The sequence below is a fragment of the Tyto alba genome, unplaced genomic scaffold (assembly GCF_018691265.1).
Source record: "Tyto alba isolate M040663 unplaced genomic scaffold, T.alba_DEE_v4.0 Super-Scaffold_2, whole genome shotgun sequence".
NCBI classification, from domain to species: Eukaryota; Metazoa; Chordata; class Aves; order Strigiformes; family Tytonidae; genus Tyto; species Tyto alba.
In genome coordinates, this window is record NW_024881282.1 from 34,389,362 (window position 1) to 34,410,291 (window position 20,930).

The 20,930-nt window shown below is 39.3% G+C and overlaps 1 protein-coding gene across 1 annotated transcript in view; it reads right to left on the reverse strand.

The window, feature by feature from the left end:
* The window catches only part of MRTFA (myocardin related transcription factor A), a 106,035-nt gene that overhangs the window by 21,499 nt on the left and 63,606 nt on the right, over positions 1-20,930 (reverse strand). Inside the window, exon 3 of the mRNA XM_032996731.2 lies at positions 9,216-9,281. Within this exon, the coding sequence (XP_032852622.2) occupies positions 9,216-9,281 (66 nt within the window). The remainder of the gene's footprint in view (positions 1-9,215; positions 9,282-20,930) is intronic.

Consider the following 20,930-nt stretch of genomic DNA (forward strand, 5'->3'; position numbering starts at 1 on the left):
ACCCCAAATCTCCAATATAAAAGCAGAGACAAAAAGCTGGGCAAAATGGTTCTAACATTTCTGTTCAGGAGTTACCCCGATGTGTACAAAATCAAATTTTAGCCTTGCAAAGCTTTCAAAGATAGTCATATGTATATCTTCAAGTTCCTGTTACCTAAGTCACTCTAAGAATGAAACATCACAGGGGAAGGAGACTGAACCAACTGCTGAGAAAGAGAGGTCAAAATATCTGCACACCCTGCATTAGCTTATGAAGCCAGCAGCGGACACCCAGGTTTGCAAGGAACCAAATAAAGGGAAGCAAGAAAGGCAAAAGGGTCTTCACAGAGCTTCATAGCCCAAGTTTCTAGCGGGGAGAAGAGGCTGCAAAACCTTCTGCCATCAGTAAGATCACTGCTGGAGGTTATCAGACCTGGAGGCTGACAGAGCAGAAACAGCATGCGAGCTTTCCTTGGCCATCACATCTAGCTCGTCATAGACAACAAGGTGATTTTTAACTGCAAATCAGTTGGTCAGACAACATGCAACGTTTGCAGAAACGCTGTAGGTAGATTCAAAACACTGAGTCAAGCATTCTGCTCTTCAGTTAGATCAGTTCCTGAGGGAAAGGTAAAATCTTCCTTTGCTATGACAAAGAGAAGATCATCTCATGTCCAAACCCATCCTCAGATCTGATGACTTAATTCAGAATGGCAGAAGGCTTTCTGCTGCAGCTATTCACCCCTGCTCTCAACCAATTTCTAGTTTCTCTCTCTTGTTTACTATGCTTTCGTAAAAAGATGAGATAAAGTGCTGCAAATAGGCTTGATGACTTCCTCTGTCGGTTCAGGGTGGGGCTCCCACCCCATAGCATTTGGTGTGTAACATTTGGTAAGAGACATAAAACTTGAACCACAGGGCAAGGCAGTTGGCACTTTCTTCCTCCCTTCATCTTCACCCCACTTCCAAAAAGCATTTCTCATAGCATGGAAGAAAAAAGTGTTCAAAAACTGGGCCACATGCACAGAAGGAGCTGTCATCTTGCTAGTGGGACAGTATCAAAGAGAAGTATGCTGTAGAAATATGAAAAGGAGGTGGGGAATATATAGGTGAGAGAAAAGAGATCTCCATCAGCACCCTTTTCTCCTTACACAGCTCCAGGGATTTTCACATCCAGTACCAAGACCTGATCATGCCTGAGAATTCTTGCTGATTCCATACCCCTGGCATTGGTAAGAGCCCCTGGATTAAGGCTAAAATCTGAGTATCAAGTTACAGATAAGAAAAGAAGCCACCACTGGGAAATTGAGATTATTCAAACCCCAAAATATACAAACTCAGAAAATTCAAAATTAAGACTAACCTAAAAAAAAAAAAAACAACCCAAATATTTTGATGAAGGTGAGAAACACATTTTTGGCATTCCAACAAATGCAGCTTTGCCCTTCAGTGACACCCTTCAATAAGAGTGCCATTGCAATTAAAGAATTGTGTCTCAGACAGAAGACAGGCTGGAGAAAGGTTCTTCCCCACATTGTTACTGTTGCCAGCACTGCCAAATCATGGCATTACAGTTACAGTGCTACAGCTTTACTGAGTCTTCCCTATTACGCAGCTATTCCAATCAATAGAGAGATGGCACAGAAGATGACAGCCAAATAAAGGCCATGTGAGCTAGGTTGTCTGGTGAGGCTCAGGGCTGTTGCAGAAGCCAGAGCTGCAGAAGTCCTGCCTCCCTGACACCCTACCTCATAGAGCCACCACTTCTGCATCAACACTCATGAGCCTGCACAGCCTACTGACTTGCGGAGCTGCTGTTCTCCAAAAAACACTTTCCAGCTCCCCGAACTGGGCTTGCCCTGGCTGCACAAGCATCCATACAGGTGGGACTGTGGTACCCTGCCTCAGCTCAGCTCAGCTCACCACGGAGCCACGCACCAGCTGAGCTGCTTCCAATGCCTGAACCGAGCACCTCTCCAGAGCCCACATCCACAACCCAGCAAAACTGACAGTAGCTTTACTACAGCGGTATCTCCCTTACAGTGCAGCTGAAGTTTAAGATCTTAATTAGTTTTAACTGTGTGAAAAGCCTGAAGTGTAGGTTTGTCACAGCAAATATGCAAAATTATTGACAGAAAGGGCTAAAATTTTTCGAGGCCCAACACTGAGTTAATTTAATCAGAAAGTTCAGACTCTTTAGAAGCAAAATGGAAATCGTCACCCATGGTAACAGTTATCAGATCTATGTGTGACTATGGCTACAGATTTGTGTCAATGAAGATTTACAGCAAATACAGTAATTTATAACCCACTCTGTCCATCTCCATTAATTCTTGGCATTCAAAAGACATTAAACCTATATCCTGAAATGAAAATAAAAAAGATAAAGCTTCATTAAAATTAGGATCATGCCATCTCCAAACTAAAGAGGCAAGGAACTTCTACTGGGAACCCTCTGATCCATTCATTCCTAGACCAGACTTCATGCCTGCTTTTTGGATGGATAATTCCCTTTTGCAAACTCTTCTGACAACTTTACAGAGTGCCCAGGCTGAGGGAGGTGTGGGGCCATGAGAAGAAAAAGGAAAGACCATTCCCAGCCAACAAGTAAGAATGAACCCAAGACAACTGTGGGAACATGAAGGGAAAAAAGCTGTATCACATACCAGATTTTACTCCCCTGAATTATTATGTTTCTCTTGCAACTGGCAGAGTTAAATCTTTTATCATTGCAGGGATCAAGGACTAAACACAGCCTATTAAACCCCTGAGCATGGCCCCTTCTTTCTACAATTTCAGAAAGGGCAAACAGCACATTTCCATTACTAACACAATGAACTTTCCTACTCCAACCATGTCTTATTAATCACAGATGATATAAACACATGGAAAACAAATACAGACAGCTATCTAAAAATATAAACAAACCAGGTGCACTTATTAGGCCCCTGACAATGAGGCTCTCAGCTCGTTCAGTACAGACTCCTCTACACAAAGCCTCAAGGCTTTGAAATTGTGCTTCAAGAGAAGAGATCAAAGAACCAGCAAGTATTTCTTGGAGATGAGTTACAGGTAGATGATCAAATTAAAGTAGAACCAGTTACAGATTTCTGTGCTACATGCCACAAACAGAAATACAGCTGCAAGTGTCCTCAACAGCTTTTGTTTGTTTTACGATACCTGCTTAGTGTTCCAGCCTTACTCTCAGAGCATGACATCAAGTATATCAAAAGTCTTGCTGCAGCCTCTATATTTGAAGTCCCATTCTGTACACAACGAACCAGGAAATAGCAAGGTTTCAGAGGTTAAATGGAGTATTAAAAAAAAAGTTATTATTTTTAGACCTGAAAGACTTTACAGGTTTGGACATTTTATTAAATAAGTCTGGGAGTAACAATATTTACAGTCCACATATTTGGTTTTAACTCCTTATTCTAAACAAAAGTAAATGAAAGTACGGTTTCAGCTTGTTTTGTGGAAAAACAGGATGAAAGTGAAGCAGTCACCAATGGGCTGAATAGCAGACACTAGATGGCAGGGAAGTAAAAATTTGTATTTTTGTTTTGTTACTATAAATATATTCCAAAAACTATAGGGAAACATCATTACAAAGACCCGGTATGTAAAGCAGACAGAGAAGAACAGGAACACGTTACGCAGCAGAGCTAGGTCAAGCAGGAAGAGCTCTTTTGGGGTGTTAGAGCAATTGGTTTATCTGCAGTTCAAATATAACACACAACAATCTTGAAATGTCAACTGTGTAGCCACACTGCAATGCTTCCAAATCAGTAAAACTCCACATAGGCATATAAGTTCATCTTCTATCCTAGCCTTTACGTAGAAGATAAAATATTGTTGAGACATTAAGAATTGCACGTGAAATTATCAGCATGACTGCAGAACAGTTCCTGCCACAAAAAAAATACTGCACATGCAGGTAAATGTATATGTTCCAACAGCTTACTGTCTCTCCTTTCTTTGACATACATCAAAAGATGCTCCTATTTCACAATTAACAGTTAAACAATTTATAAAGCCAGGTTGTTTTCTTTTGTTTCTGACAACATTTAATATGTTCTGCTGTAGCTATTGTTTGTAATGGGAATTAGAAGTTGACTATATCCTCAAAGGACAGGTCTCCTTCAGCTACCACCTCACATACTATATTGACAAGATTCGGGTTTAGAACTGGCAGCTTAATAAGAAAATATGAACATGATTAAATACAGAGCTATGCAATAAAGTTGGAAGTGCATAATTTTCATCAACCAAATTACTTTTATAAATTTGAGAAGTGGTTAGACTATCAAGTGAAAGCTAAAGCAGCAATACCATCTCTAGCTACTCTACACAAACACAAATGTGGATGTATGGCCAAATTTTGGGATTGAGATGTTAAAGTCTAGAGACATGGCTTAACTTTAGAAACTCACAGGTGGCAAGAATTTCTTTTTCTGAAATCAATACTTCAAAGATCCCTGTTTTCTTGTGATGGTAGCTGTAATGGATGCAGAAGACCAGTTACAAGCTTTGCCTATGTGATCAACGTTGATATGCCAAAGCATAACCTGTGTTCTGTATCCTTGAATCACTAAGTGTCCCCATTAAATGGCAATTCCTTTAGAATTTATTCTAAGCAATGTCTCACAGCCTCCCAAAAGGAAATACTGTATTTTAGTTTTATAACAAATATTACATTTTCTCCATTAACTTTATGGCTACCAAAAAAAAATGCAGCTAGTGATATGACAGGCCTAGTGAGATTATGATCATTAGATCACCTGCTGTATTACAGTAATTCCTAATTGTGTGTCATGCTGCAGTTGAACTATGGCATGCTCCCCTGATGTAGTCCTGAGATAAAATACCCCCTCCTCAGAAGAGTCTGAAACCCAGCAGCACAAGTTTCACAAATCTTGTATTCTGAAATACACTCAAGCAACTAACAGGCTGCATGTCCAAGCAGAAAACTGCATCAGTGTTGGTAATGCACGGAAACACCTCAGCACCTGCAAAAACAGTCACAATAGAAAAATAGCACAAACTCCACCCTTTCTGGATTCTACACAGAGTCATGCTTTCTGTATATACTGCATCCTGGAATGCAAACATACAGTCAGGGTAGTTGGATGTGGGCATAAAAACTGGCAAACATCAGATATACTGAAGTGAAAAAGCAGCTCCTGGAAATTCTCTGGCTGTACTGCTGCCACCCTCCTCCTAGCTTTCAGTCCAGACGATGCCCTTTTCAAAGGCTGCCTGTGTCATCTTTCAGATATTCACGAAGCAGTGCTATAAAGCAACACAAGGCACATTCCCAGAAAGTATTTTCAACTTCTGTTTCGCCTGCTTAAGTCAATCCAATGGTCATGATAACAGCTTTCTTGCAGGATTGTGTTATATGACAACCTTGCATGCATGCTTATATTTTGTGTTTGCAGCCAGAAACCAAAGATCACTATCCCGATGGATAAAACAGGCATGTGAAGCTTTAAACCTTGCAAATGAGAAAAAGCGCAACATACTTTGCAAAGCAGAGTATTGCTGCATTTGCCAAAAGTCTTTCCTCTAAAATTTTTTGCTGTTTTAGTTGAAGATGTTTTCCACACGTCTTTCTATTCAGATGAACATTAGCTACGGTTTCAAACATTCTTTTCAATGGTGGAAAACTGGGTGTTTAATACTCCCCCCAAAGACTTTACAAATGGCTGTAACCTTTCAATGCGACACTAAAAACTGACAGCATCTGACTGTTCTTCTGCAGCACCACAGAATTCAAAGAGTTGAGCACAGACAGATTTTGTTTAGCTTGCATTTTATGAGGATGAGAAGATGAAAATGACCTCTGTATAGCTACAAAAAAATGCAAATAGCAAAAAAGCTTGTCTACTTGCACTATCAGAAAATAGGGCAAAACCTGAATAAATATGAAAACTCAGTTCTCCTTGTTCCTAGATACAGTCCTTCTAGCTCAAATCACAGGTATGTCAGATGCAGATGAAGACTTGCCTCCCACCTCTTTTCTATGGGCAATTGAGAATTTTAATCAACTAATGAATCTTGCTACTAGTAAAAGGTTACACAAAGTGATAAGAGAAAAGCAAGAATACTTAATGAAGCATGAAACTCAATTATTTTGAATCCTCTGTCACTGCTTAGAAATGCTTTATTTTTTACTACAATACACTAATCTTTTAGTGAAGTATAGCTCTACTGTAGGTGGCTGGTGGGTTGGAAAGGTTATTCAAGCGAGATTAAGTGTACTTGGTTAAAAAATGTTGAAACATTTGCCTATCCTCTCTACCATATAAACAAAATTCCACATGGGAACAAAGTAAGCAATTCCTAGCTCTGTTCTGAAGAAGCAAAGCAGGAGTGATGTGACTCTCATTCTCACTTTAATGTGACGTAAACATGTCTTCTCCCACTCCTCAGGTTTACAGTGTCCAAAAACCTTGTGTTGATGGAAGCCCGAAATAAAATTTCTCTTTGAGGGCACCAAGATGAACACCATGTAATATTTACACTGGAGTCAGGAGAACCAAAGGTACCAAAGTGAGTTTGCACACTAGATAGCTTTTAGTATAAAATAAAAACTTACTTCTCTCACATCTAGTTCACAGATTTTTGCCTGTCTGTCTGGCTACATGATCCAGGAACTGATCTGTATTAAAGATTAATCTAAACGAATATGTAGGATAGCATAATAAGACCAAATCTGCACAGAAAACAGCTGATGCCAAGGAATTGACATCCACATTCTATACATGAAGGTGAAACAGAAAGTGTGGTGCCAGACAAGCTGCAGTCTGCTCCCATGGACTGAATGCATATTAGCTGTAGGCAGAATATTTTCCACTTTACTTGCATCCCAATTTAATCCAACTCTCAAACTTCATTTCATGGTGCAAAACAAGGTACAGCAGGCAGGTGCCATCAGGAGCTTCACTTCAAAAGCACCTTCCTGACACAAGCTATAATGCTAATGTAGATACAACCACAACTACCACAATTCTTTCAAGAGTGTGAAGGCTCTCCAGACAGAAAATAAAGGCTACAAGCCAACCAGCATTTCACATGGAAAGAGCACTCCAGCCCATTTAATTCAGCACCAAACTATCCTCTGGTTTTCCACTTCTATAGTTTTGTGAAATCATCATAAAGGGCTGTGTGGGGCTTGGCTCCTGACTAACAAACTCAGGAGGGAGACATGGGGCCTAGTATAGCCACGTTTAGTAGATGACAGAGGAACAAGACTAAGTACCTAAATGTTTTCACGAGGTGTACAAGGCAGAGAGATGAAAGAATACAGGACACCTGCACATTCCCAGTAATAAGTAAAAATGTCTATTCTGAACTGTTGAAAGTAGAAGGAAAGCTGTCACAGCTCTGAGATACCTTCGGGAGGAACAAGGCCCCTAGTCATCCTCTGTACTTCTCAGGATAAAAATAGGACTTTTTGCTTTAAGTGTCATAATTTATCTCACATCTGATCTTCTCATTAAAAATGGCCCAGGCAAATAATATTTCAAACATTTCCCTATGTGTGGTTATTTCCAGTTGGTAGGTATGGGTAAGTGATACCATGACTTGGAGGGAACTAATTTCAAATCATGCTTAGAACGTATCGGCTGAAATGTTTTTTCTCCACTGCAGAAAGGGCTTTTTCTTGTGTTGTCAATACTTTCACAATGATATTTCACTGAGCATTCTTCTTTGGTCCATCATAAAACTCACATGTAAGAGACATAAATGAAGCAACGAAGGGCACAAGTCTGCAAAGACTAGTTATTTAGGGTATATTTTAAGCAAATTTAAGACTGACTAATTACTCTGGGTGCCTTACTTGAATTACTTGCAAAGGCCTCATTTTTTAAAAGGGCCCACAAAACAGACCCCTCTCAGGAATCACAAGTTTGGCCAGCCACACTTTGAAGGAAGTCAGTACCAAACATAACTTAATATAGTATTTGCATACATATGCACCTAAAGCAGGAGACCACAAAGAAGTCAGGAACATTTTCTTCTGAGAAGCATTAGTAAAAGGGCACAGCCACTAGGACACTAGTCTTTCATCCAAAACCAAGTAAGTGTATTCTGCAAAAGCATGTATACAAGTTCCCCAGGTAAAAATATGACAGTCATGATGTACTATATCCAGACAGAGCAATCTTTCCTTTTTGATTTAGTAATAGAATTTTAAGTAGGGGTCCCAGAAACATCTTGAGCATGTCACTGCCTTCCAGTGAGACACTTCAGCTGACAGAGTGCTGCTGACAGGTTCTCTTCATTCAGAGAGCAAGGTGACAGACTAACCTTAACGCCTTTAGCAAAGTCTAAGTCACATCGCTGTGTCGTATTACAGTGCGCACCCCAGAAATAGAAGGAATGAGAAACTCCTCATTACTACACTGTCTTCAACTAAGGCTTGTGAAATGGGGGAGAGGAAAAGTTTTTGAAAGAGTAAAACATAAGACTTTTGCTTCAAGTTGTTAGCTCTAAGTCATCTAGTTCACAAGTACCAAAGCATGACAAAACTATCTGTCAGATATGTTTGCATTCTGGGGGGAAGGAGAGGAACAAAACAAAAAAATACCTTCTCCAACATTAAACTGACAATGAATTCATGAAAGTTTGGCATTAAGGTGTGTCCACCCAGAAAAGGAAAAGTTCTCTGGCTCTGCAGATTTTGCCTTTCCCTTCAAGAAGGGGAATGGCTGATACCATAGGGACCTTTCTAGCTACAAACATAAAACAGGGCCTCTTGTTGGTTAACATGTTGTATGCACTGCCTGTCTTCAGTCATTTTATGGAATATGTACATACAAAGTTACAATTGCCCCAGAGGGCCGGAGAGCTGACAAACAAGAACAGAAACTGCAGAGGCAGGAAGCCTGTTAAAAGAATGATTACCAGCATGCGTCAATTATATAAGGCACTTCTAACATAGTATGTTCTCCAGAAGACTCTTGTGTACTGTGATCAAATATAAACGTTGTTTTGGAGTACAGTTACTCCTGGAGCCATTACTCTCTTCCTCAGTATCAGAGGTGGCCCCGTACATAGCGTACCTGTGCTTCAGAAGGACCAAGTCAGGTGGGACAGGGTGGGGCTCTTATATATGATGTTTTTCAAGCAGAAACCGAGAATCTGATCTTTCAAATAGTATCTGACACCATTCTCCGCTCAAAAACATGTATAAAGACACCAAGACAAGTAATTTAAGTGATACTTACGCGGCATGATCCCTTGGCTCACCAGCTCCTCCCTTGTGCGTCGCTGCTGGAGCTTCAACTGCAGCACTGCACGACAGCAGAGAGAGGGAAGAGAAGGAAACCCATCAGTGCAAGAAACAACTGAAGAGACATTTTCAAACGCATCTTGTTTTCTTCTTTGGATGCCAAGGCACTAGCAAACGGGAGAACGAAAGACCCTCCCCCTCCCACCCTGCTCCCCTGCCCCAGTGCAATTGCAGAAGTGGCCTTCAGCAGTCAGGTTTCCGTATTCTGCTGCGGGCAAAAGGGAGAGGAAGTTGCGCAGGGTCTTGGCAGGGTGATAAAAATCCGCAAAGCCAGGCCTGTTTCTCAATTCTTTCTAGAGCACCAACTTCTTTCCAAATCATTAATATTAAAAAACAAACAAAGAGAAACATCGGCTGACAGCCCTCCATTAAATAATACAGCGTGACACCTCAGCCGCTAATGACACCCAAAAACTCTAATTACCGTGTGCAGATTTCATTGATATGACAAAATTATTGGTCATTACTCTAAATTACAAAGCTGATTTAATTCCTCAACTCAGAAATTCACCTTCAGAAATGTCTCACAAAAGTGAAATATCATGGATATATCTAGACGTGTCCTTGTTCTACAGCAAAAGGAATTCATTATCACCAGATTTTTTCCTCTTTTAGTGTAACAGAACATACACTACCTGTGTGAAGTGCAATTATCTATTTTTTCTTCTAATGTAAATCTCTGGAATAGTCATATTTTCAACATTTAGATTATAACAAGAGTCTCCCTTTAAACTATACAATCAAAGCAACATTCCAGAGATTGTTCTTACAGTCAAAGACAGCTTCCATGTTGAAAGGGACCTTCCAAAACTGAAGACAAAAATCACATGCATGTGTGCACATGCACATATAACAATTTAAGACAGCCTGAGTGAGCATCAATAAATACTGAATCCAATCTGTAATCAAGCCCAAGCTCCTAAGTATATTCAGCATAAAATATTATAAAATGAATGGCATGTCATCTTCCCTGTTTTTATTTCAATTTCTCTGTCAAGCTTACGTCTGTTGTATAGTCCACATAACAGAAGTCCACACAAATGTAGTGGAACCACCAGAGAACAAAACTGCTCTACAGTCTAACTATACAATCTCATTATAACCCTTATGCTTCCTTTCTCAAGTACTTTCTTTGTCCTATACATTCATTTCATACATTATATCTAAATTTATACTGTACACTCCCTAAAGTAGGAATAAAAAAATTTAAGGAGAAGATGCCACTTCGTCTACTAACACACATCATCAAATTTTACCTGTTTCTTTCAACCTCCTATTTGCAGTTTGCATTCAACTAAGATTCAGCTTCCAGTAATGGTTCTGGTCTTCATATGAAGTTAACAAGAGATCCACCTCTTCCTTGGTTGTTTGCACAGCTGCTAATCACCCTCACTTAAATGCACACTTAAATTTTCCCTTGGATTTGTCCAGCTTACACTTCCACTGGCTCCTGATGTACCTTTCTTTGAACGGTTTACGACAATGAGAATATATTTCCTACCTTCCGAGGTACTTTTGTGTGCAGTGAGCAGCCCAGTTACCTCTCTTCTGCTTGTTAAACCAAACTCTGATTTCTTAATATATGCATCCTGGGCAGGAAACTACTTCCTTTAGTACAGAGAAGGGAGAGAGGGAGGGAGGGTGTACAGAGCACCATGCTAATTTTGTGTGGAATCAACCAAGAGCCAGAGCAAGGAGGAGGGAACGCAGAGAGGAAGGAACAGGCCCTTCGTTTGGCCATGATACTGCAAACAGAAGTGGTAGTCCCAGACTCTTCCTCTCACCCAGCATGCGATCGCACTCCTACTTCTGTGTTAGTGTGAGGGCTAATACAGTCTCAGGGCCGGCCTGTTCACAGAGCTCTTCATTTTCTGCATTCCCTTTGAGGTGATCAAAACCCAAATCAGGTGATGACACATCTACATGAGCGCTTGATCTTGCTGTGACAGTCAAATCTCTTACTCCCCACATCATCCCTGACTGGTGGCTGGACTCACTGACATGACAGAAATCTCAGCCCATCCAAAACAGAGAATAGTTTTCTGTCTCATTAGTGAGCTGAAAAGGGTGACTGTACAGCCAGGTATTTGCTAGCACTAACACAAGGTGGGAGTGAAACTTCATCCTTCCAGCAGCAGTACGCCATTAAGTGATTTCAGCCCTATTAGGTAACGGCACATTAAATCTCTCACTGTATGGCATTATTTCCACTGGTGAGCCATTTCAGGGACTCATTTCCATACCCTAAATTAGCACATCTTGGTAAATGTATACAGACAAGGCACAGACCCATAACATCAGGTCCATCTCCCCAGCTTTAAGTGCAGATAACCTCATTATTACTCATGCTTTACCATTTACAAATCTGGCAATGTATGTTAGCCGTTCTTGCCACTTTGCTATTTACTGGGTAGGACCATCTACTTTCCCTCCCATTTCCAACTACACCTACTATTTACCTTTCAACTCCCAGAGTTAGGGATTTTCAGAGAAAACTCCCCCACACAGGTGTGGCTTGCATTTTTTGCTCCTCGGTGCATAACTCTGCCCTCACCTGCATTTAAGCACATTTTGCCCCCCCGTCTCAGTTTGCCTAATGATCTAAAATTTTTTTAATGTCATTATTTATGCCTCCACTAATCTTTGTTCCATCCACACTGTTACCATCTTGTATTTGTTTCCAGACCGCACTGGGCTGATCCCAACTACAAACGCTTTTCTGTTTTCTTTGATTACAGTCGGTTCTTAATGCACATAAGCAGTACTTCATTAAATTCAGACATACTTTTTAAAACCAAAATATACCACACTACTAAGTCAAAGATGTTATAAAAGTCTATTACACCCAGACAAAACCCTTAGCAACCAAATTTCATGTATCCAAACAACAAAATTGCATTTGAGCAGACTTGTTTTCACAAATTGAAAAGCTGAATTAGTGTGATTATACTGCCATTCTTATATCATCTAAATTCTTTATCAAATTTTCCATAGGTTTTTTTTTTTTCCTGGAACTGACCAGATCAGCCACTCCTTACTCACTCACCCTTTTTCAGTAGTGATGCAAAATGTTACTCATCTTTTGATTTTCTGAAGTCTTCCTGCTGTTGCCAGATTTACTAGAAATCAGTCTCAGACAGCTAGAGACTTCATCAAATGACTTAAAATTCCCTTCCTGACTTCAGCTTCCTTTATGAATTTTCTAAATATATCTTATTTCTGTATCAGTTACCATCTACTACCCTTTTTCTCTACCCATTATATACACCTTTTATTTTTAAACATTATGTGCCTTCACAGCTAGAAACAAGCCACTGTCAAGAAGACTAAACTGGAGAATAGGAAAAAGGTAATTTTCAGGATACTTTTGATAAACACTAAGTAATTCCTGGGATTTATGAATGTATATACATACATATTAAGCATAGGTTATAATCGTCAGATAATGCACTTTTTTTTTCCAATACAGCTTATTTTTGTGGCAGGGAGGAGGGCAAAAAGGATTACTTCACTCCTGAATTCATTTTGGCTTAAATAAGTACTTGGAGTTCCCAATGCCATTTCATATATTTAGGAGATCACCTGCTTACGTGTGCAAGTGTGTGAATCCTATATATAGATTAACAGATGTCCCAAGAGCCGATCCAAGGCTGTTGCACATGGAGCTCAGCCAAAGGTCTAGAATGACCAGAGAAATTCAAAGTTACTCAAAAACAGACTGAAGTGTAAAGTCTTTCAATCACAAACCATCAACCTTCTGTTTCCTTTATCCCTGTGCTTAACCTTTACATTAATTTTCAAATTAAGAATAAATCAGATCATATAAATTAGAGCATATATCTGCTGGCTAGAAAATAAGTTCCATACTGGTATCCTTCTACTCACCTCCTTCATTCAACTTGTGTCACAGTCTATGCAATATTGTGTGGGTTTTGTATGCCTGCCTGATTTTCCCACTCAAAATTGGGCATAATTTATTTATTTCACAAGTATGAAAAAATCTGAAATACAGTTAAAGTTTGAATGAGGTTTTTGTATCTCTAATGAACTGTTCCAAGAATTAATAAACCATTCCAGAGAAATCTGGGAGCTGGTAAAGAGGACTGCTGCCAGCAGTTTAAGAGGAGGGGTAGAGAAGAACTGGGGTGTATGTGTATGTATGTACTAAGAGACAAATAACATTGCAATACAGTTACTATCAACAGAGTTACACTGTTAGTGAAAAACAGCAAGTCCTGATTATTTTTCGTTCATCTTACCATAAAACTGCCTTAATAGGGAACCCACAGACATATTGCAAGACCAGAGCTTACTTCTGCCTACTCATGGCTGGTGGCAGCTCAGAGCAGTATATGTTTAATATACACAGGCTGCACCCATATGGACACTTTCAGGACCTTCATAACTAGTCATAGTACAGGGGCACATTAGTAGTAAGCAGTAGCAAGAACAAATATTTATGATGAGCTAAGTTGTTTTTTGCAGCTTGTCATTAAATCTGCAACAGTGTGCCTGCCCTTACACATACGTATCTGAAAGCCCTTCTACTGGTAAACCACACTTTGTATTTAATAGTGTGACTAGAACTACTACAGAAACTAGTCTACAGCGTCAGCATCTCAAGAGAAAAAAAAAATAATCTCATTTTAGGACTATGTCACGTACTAGGACAGGTTTACAACAACAAATGAAAAAAAATATTCTGTATTTCCTGTTTTGTTGAAAACTAGTAAAGAGAAGCACACTGCTCTGAACTGCATCTTGTGGTGAGGTCCTGTGCATGTTGTACTGAATACAGACTTGCTGCCAAAGGGAGTCTGAGATCACATTTCTAAAAAAATCATTTCTTCCAAGGAAGCCCAAGTGATACCCAAGGTCGCCCAACCAAAGTAATGATTAAGCACAGGCATATGGTAGATTACAACAGAGACAGCACGAGCAGTAGTGCAGAATGGGAAGGGAAGAAGGCTGCTATAGCCAAACAAAACCCTGTAGAGGGGCTGAGGGCGGCAGAACTCCCTGGAATTTGGTCTGGGATACCCATGCAAAAAGGGAGAGTGCAAAACATAAACCACATATTAACTAGATAGGCTGTATGCTCACAGATGTGATTGATCGATTCTGTAAACTCAGTGAAAGCAATCTGCCTGATAGAAAAAGTCATCCCTGCAATCCAGTCAATAAGCCATGTGATTAGGAAGAGAAACTACTGAAGAACAAGTAAAATGAGCCTAACTTTATTATCTAAGCTGAGGAAAGTGCAAGCGTTAAGTAAAAGCAGTAAAAAGCAAAATATGCACTTTAATGCTTATAAGGGTTCACAGTCATTTGTACACCTCTGCAAACCTCATTTGAACACCCTGTGCAACAGCATCCACTTGACTCACAAGAAAGAATTAATACAGTATGAGCTGGGATGGAAAACTGCCAGTTACTTGACCAACACCTCTACCTTTCAGTAGCAACAAATTATTTTCAGAAGTTTTGCTGGACTAGCACAGAGTAGGTCTGACTAGCTGTCAGACTGGGTTTATTCTGTGAGGGTCAGAGACCACAACCTAAGGAAACATGGCACAAGGCCACCATTTGCAGCCACAGATATTATTTATTTATTTATTTATTAAATTTTTCAGTACAATGTGTGTAACACCGTTAGATTACATCAAGCCTATATGCAACCAACATAACTATAATATGCAACCATAAAATACAACTTTGATGACATGATGTATTTGCTGAACAAACTCTTCACAGCTGTTTGTGCAGAACTAGGGCCTCTTAACTTAAATATCACAGTGCCATGTAACTCCTGCTTTGAAGGGTGAAGCCACCTTCCCACTTACCACTTGGCCAGCAGCAGCCCTTCTAATTACATTGAGAAATTTTTTCCTAGTTTCTGATTAAATAGTCATATTTGACCAGTAGCCAATGCCAGTTTCAGCTTTGAAATATGCAGCACATCAGCTGTTGTTTCCAGTGGATGTTATACCCTACATTTTTGACTGAATTCAGTCCCTTGGAGATGTGGTGATTAAGCCTTTCCCTCACACTGAAAATGGTCTCTGAGCATGTTTCAGCTGTGCATGCTTACAAAACAAATGTTGACTCTCATTAGCCCTTTCGTGCTTCAACGGGAAGCCAGATAAGATTCTGGTTCATACACCAGCAAGAGCAGCATCTACTAAGCTCCAGTTGCAACACCTTTCTGTACAGAAGCAGCGAAGAGAGATTACTATTAACAAATTTTATGTAGTGTCCACAAGAAGCTATTAAAAAATTCAGCTATGATAGTTTGTGAGCAACGAGTGAGTATATAATGGTCAAAATTAATTTTGCAAATAACTCAAATTGCTGAGGTGGATGACTTTTTTTTTTCAGAGCTGCATTTTTCTAGCACTGTCAACAACACCCCCCACATCACAAAGAATGTGCTAGAATGGGGGCTACCAACAAAGAAAAGCCAACTTTTCGGGCCTTTTTTTAAAGGCAATTTTCTGAGCCTAACAGCATTTTAATCCACTAACTGCTGATGGGGAATACACACTGGTTCTGCATTTAAGCAGATTGTGCAGTTAACAGAGAAGCATTTAAGTGAAGCAGACTGTAAACGACATCCAAACTGCAGGGATTATATGACAGTTTGCTACCCTAGGAAGGGGATGCCAAAAATTCATGTCCCTCTGTGGGGTGAAGGAGAAGTAGCAGATACACTGTTGATTCTCACCATTTGCAAGCATCCACTGTTGATGGGAATAGCAGCCATACGGTTCTATTCATCTCAATGCATTTTAAAGAACAGCCTGGAGCATGCCTGGGCAAAGGGACAGTTAAGCAGAAGTTTATTTCTTTACTATTTGAGACTATCTCACATTCCACTACCTCTTTTCTCTACTGCAGCAACAATGGCTGCTGTTAAAATGCAGGCAGTTTCCTCAGCTCTTCCTTAGCAACCATACTATGGAGAAAATGGAGTTTAGGAGGGTAAAGAATAGAAAGAAAATTTGTTTTGGTCTCTTAAACCGTTCAAGAACCTTTCACACTAGAGGCAAAAGCCATTTATATTCATGTTGTGGTCTTCTCTTCGTGAGAAGTAGGATTGGGATCACACTCCCTACACCCAATGAGGAGGTCTGTGAAGCAAATCCTGAACAGAAAACAAAACCAGGATCAGGAGCGGTTCCCTATTGCAGGTCACATGAATGATGAAAATGGATTTCTGAGCAGCACTGCACAAATCAGCATGTTCTGCTGTGATACACTTAGATGGGCAGGTGTCTCATATCTCTTTGGGGAACACTGATATAAACTCCTTACCCAGCTGTGCTTGTCCAACAGAAACGATTGTAGGCACAAAGCCAAACAGGAGGTTTAACCAAGAAAGCCATACAGCTGCGTCAAAGGCAGATCTTGTATAGAGGACTTGAAACTTTTTTCATTACCTTTTCCTTCTTATCCTGTTAGTAAGCTTTTGAGAACAGGAGTACAATTCTGCCTGATGTGGACCTAAAACCTCTATCAAGAAATTCTTTAAAAACAGAACAGATCTTTCACCTCCAAAGTAACAACTTTCAAAATATTTCACAGTAGATGTGGTAGTAATAATCCAAGGACATAATGTGGGTCACATAAGACTAGGATTGCCTTTTTCCATCCATCACTTCCAAAAGCCTTCAGGCTCTTAAATGCCCAGAAGCTTTTAAAAGCACCTGAAAAGTACAGAAAAAGGAGCGACTGGTCACTTAAGAACACAAAAAGAAGAAGAAGAAAGTTAACTGACTCTCACCCTCAGAACAAGAAAGGCTTGTTTCTTGATAAAAATCACACTCTTCAAAGCTTCTACAGCTCAAAATGTTCTTGGGTCACATAAAATCATTGACATGACATGCAGCTTACACATGCCTGCTGATATATTAGGTGCATTGCCTATATGACTGTGTTCCAGAAAACTAGTTTTTGTTAGAAACAAAAAACTACATACAGGGCAGTAGTCCCTTTTTGTTGGGAGAATGCTGTTGGAAGAGAAATTTGAAATAGGAATAATATTTAAAAATGTTTTCAAAGGATGATAAAATACTTGCATGTATTACCTTTTAATGAGTCAATGTTATGAGGCATTAACTAGCTCTCTTAGTGAAGGCAGACAAATACGGATTCTTTGATATGGTTAATTTAGCAGAATCAAAGATCCCAGCCTACAGAAGAAACCGGTCCCCAAAGAATATGGAATCAGAAGCAAACACACAATCAAAAGCAAAAAGATCTATGATCTATTTCCATCCTCACATATTACCACAAGGTAGCTGGTTCACACCATGAGCACAGAACAAGTTACCTCAGCAGGTCATTTTTCAGTCTTCACATCAATTTTTATACAATGTGGAAATCAAAGTAACATTAATTTTAAACTGTATTTAAAAGATAAAGCCACCATTTACAGCAATTTTAGTTTGTTAGGATATAGCATTAAAAAAAACCCACAAGTAGTAGCATGGTCCAAGTATCACAACATAGTATGATTAGCCTCCAGACAGGACAGAATAGTTACTGCTGTCAGTGGTTCTCAAAGGCTCAAGTCAGCATTGTTGTTCTGAGGTGGTAAAACACACAGATACAAAAGAATTTTACAATCTCAGTCCTCAATATTGCACACAATTGAACGTGTTTATTTCACATGTTACTCGTATATGACGCTCAATATATGAAAACTTATTATTACTATGAAATTTATGCTGAATTTTGCAGGGTTCATTTTATGTTTATTTAAAACAAAGATTATCAGTAGGTGTGCATTTTACAGCATTTGTCTTCAAGATTTAACTCCTGCCTTTTCAATTAAATGTGTAAAATTTAGCAAAGTTTAATGCCCTTTTGATTATTGCTACTTTTTAATGCAATGACAGCTTTGTCTTCTACTAAATTTTTAAAATCAGATAAATGCATTACTGTTAGCATGTAAGTCTTTCTATTGGATGCACAGAAGCCCACTCTTATGATAAAATCTTGGTACACACCTAATAGTCCATTTCAGCACTCACTGAAACTGTTAAAATAGAATAGGACTTCAATAAATTAACCTGAAATACGTGTAACCTGGCATGTTTATTAAGATATGCAACATGTAAAAATATGCAACAAGTTTGTCAACAGGAAAAGTTGGTTTGCTTTCTGTGCAGGGTATAGGTTCTTATAAAATCATTTCATCCCAGTAATACTGGTTAGGTGAAAACTGTGTGTGTGAATAACTAGGCACATATCTGTATCTATGGAATCTGGCTACCATGCTCGATTCAACAAGATGACCTGTAACAAAATACCTAGGTGGAAAAGTCTACGTAGAATTGACACACCAGTACAAGACACTAAACATTATCTGTAATCAGTGCTTGTTGATGCCATCTATATATCCACTGTCACTATCTATAGCTGGAAGAAAATCCTTGAGGGGGGAAAAACAGAGAATTTCCAAACTCCCTGTGTAAACTTGAGTCACAGTCTACACTGATTTATATGTTTCCATGAAACAATGAACAAGGAGGAACTAACATTGCCCTTAACCACCTTGCAAAGAAGACCCTGGAAAGAAATTTTCAAAGATAATTTAATATGACATGGCAGATGGGAACAAATGAAGGAAAAAGAAGGAATGGGTAGATATATCCTGACAATCAGATCTACAGCTGTCTGCTAACATGACAGCACAAAACACAAGTTACACAAAGGAAAAAACATGTTTGAACCCTTTTCGTTTTTTTCTTGTAAACACAGAGGTATCTCTGCTTATAAGAAGAAAGAGCTACAACCTTTTTATTTTCCTTAAAGGTGAGATGTGAGAGTTCATATTTTTTCTTAAAAATTATACAGAAGAAAAAAGAAAAAAATGTTATCTGGAGATACATCAGATTCTGAACAATTTTTCATTTTATTTAAAACTCAGGGTTCAAGGGATAATATGTTTTTATGTGTTTCTAAATAAACAGGAAAAAAAAATCAAGTCTTGAGACAGTGGCAAGACACATCCATAAAACACATGATTGGACACGTGCATAATATTAAAATTGATGAGGAAATCCTCCCATTCCTGTTTTGGCAATAAGAGACATGGTCCAATACTCTCCCTTCATAGCTCACCTCCCCTGCTGCAATTTCTGCACAGCACTGCAGTATACTACCAGCATCTCAGATTTAGGCCAAAAAGTTCCTCAGACTTCTCAGTGACTGTGGTGTTGGCCCAATGATTCAGCCTTCCTTCTGCCACAGGGCACCCTCTACAGATAGAAGTTAAAAGCTCCCTTCATAGAAATCATCTAATGGTCAAGATACCACAGAACTTCTGTGGCAACATCTGGGAACCTCAACATATGAGCTGTGTTTTTGGGTTTTCCACCTAAGCATGGAATAATTCTATATTTCCAAGACCATTTTAGATTCTTAACCACCTAAAGATGTTTGGTTTACAGAAACCAAATGCAAATGAGAGCAAATGTCTTTTTCCACAAGTGGTAGAAAAAAGGACTGAGAAGTACGCAAATTTAAAACAAAACCAGCAGTTCTTTAGAAGAAGTAATTAAACAGTTATATAGGGAACTCAGAAAGCTGGCCCTTATAAATTTAAATTAGCTAGCTTCTCCCAGCTTCAGTTGGTTGATTGTGCTGACGGTTATTTCACAGGACATGGCACAAAGGTGGTTTTGCCCAACTTGCATATTACATACAAAATAAAGACTCAGAGCATTCCCTAACTGGTTAGCATTCCTGCCATCAGCTTTTGTCCAAGCCCCAGCATCCTCTCTTAGGAAGAATTTCAGGTGGATGCTACAAGGAATTACCATATTTCTTTAATTCATGACAGTGAGAAACATCTTTGCTGTTTTCTCAAAAACTGCAAAGAACACATACCACAATCATAGCATCTGAGGTTCAAATAAAGATCCTGGCCTTTGTACAGCAACAGCCTGATACCTTCTTTACAGTTTAAATACAAATTCTATTACAACTTTGTTTCTACTGGTAAAAAAGTTACAAGATTCAGCTATGGCCATCATATTTCTCTACATTAGAAATCCTAGCAGCCCAATATGGAAGCTGATCCCCAGAATTTGCATTACACATAAAAAGCACATTAAATTCCCTCAAAGTCTTTAAACTGTGATCATACAACACCTATCTACTACTTTTTACTTCCTTTCTCTTTGGATATTTACTTTCTTTCAAAACTCTGGACTACAGCTCTCCCGGACCAACTTTCTTAGGGTTTTCCACAAGGGAAGATCCACAGCATTGAAAACAAATCCAACAGTGAGGCTTAATGTGGTTCTCAAGTGCTATCATAGCTATAAATATCTAAATAATATAATTCTGTGTAGTAGGTCAATCAGCAAACTAAAAAAACCCAGCAGTCCAGAATGGCCTGTATGACCACTGACTTCAGACTGGTGGACAAATTCTGCAGATGTTTAAAATTTTACTGCTGGCTCGGTCCTCTACTGAAGGGCACGGAGGAGACTGCCAGCAGCAGCAGGTACTCCCACTCTCATTACACACAGTGGAAGATTCTCTCCAACTGCTAATAGAGGTGGGCTTTTGCTAATAAACTGAACAAAAGCAAGTGAAGGACAGATACGTTTCCTTTCTGTTGCTCCCTCCAGCAAAG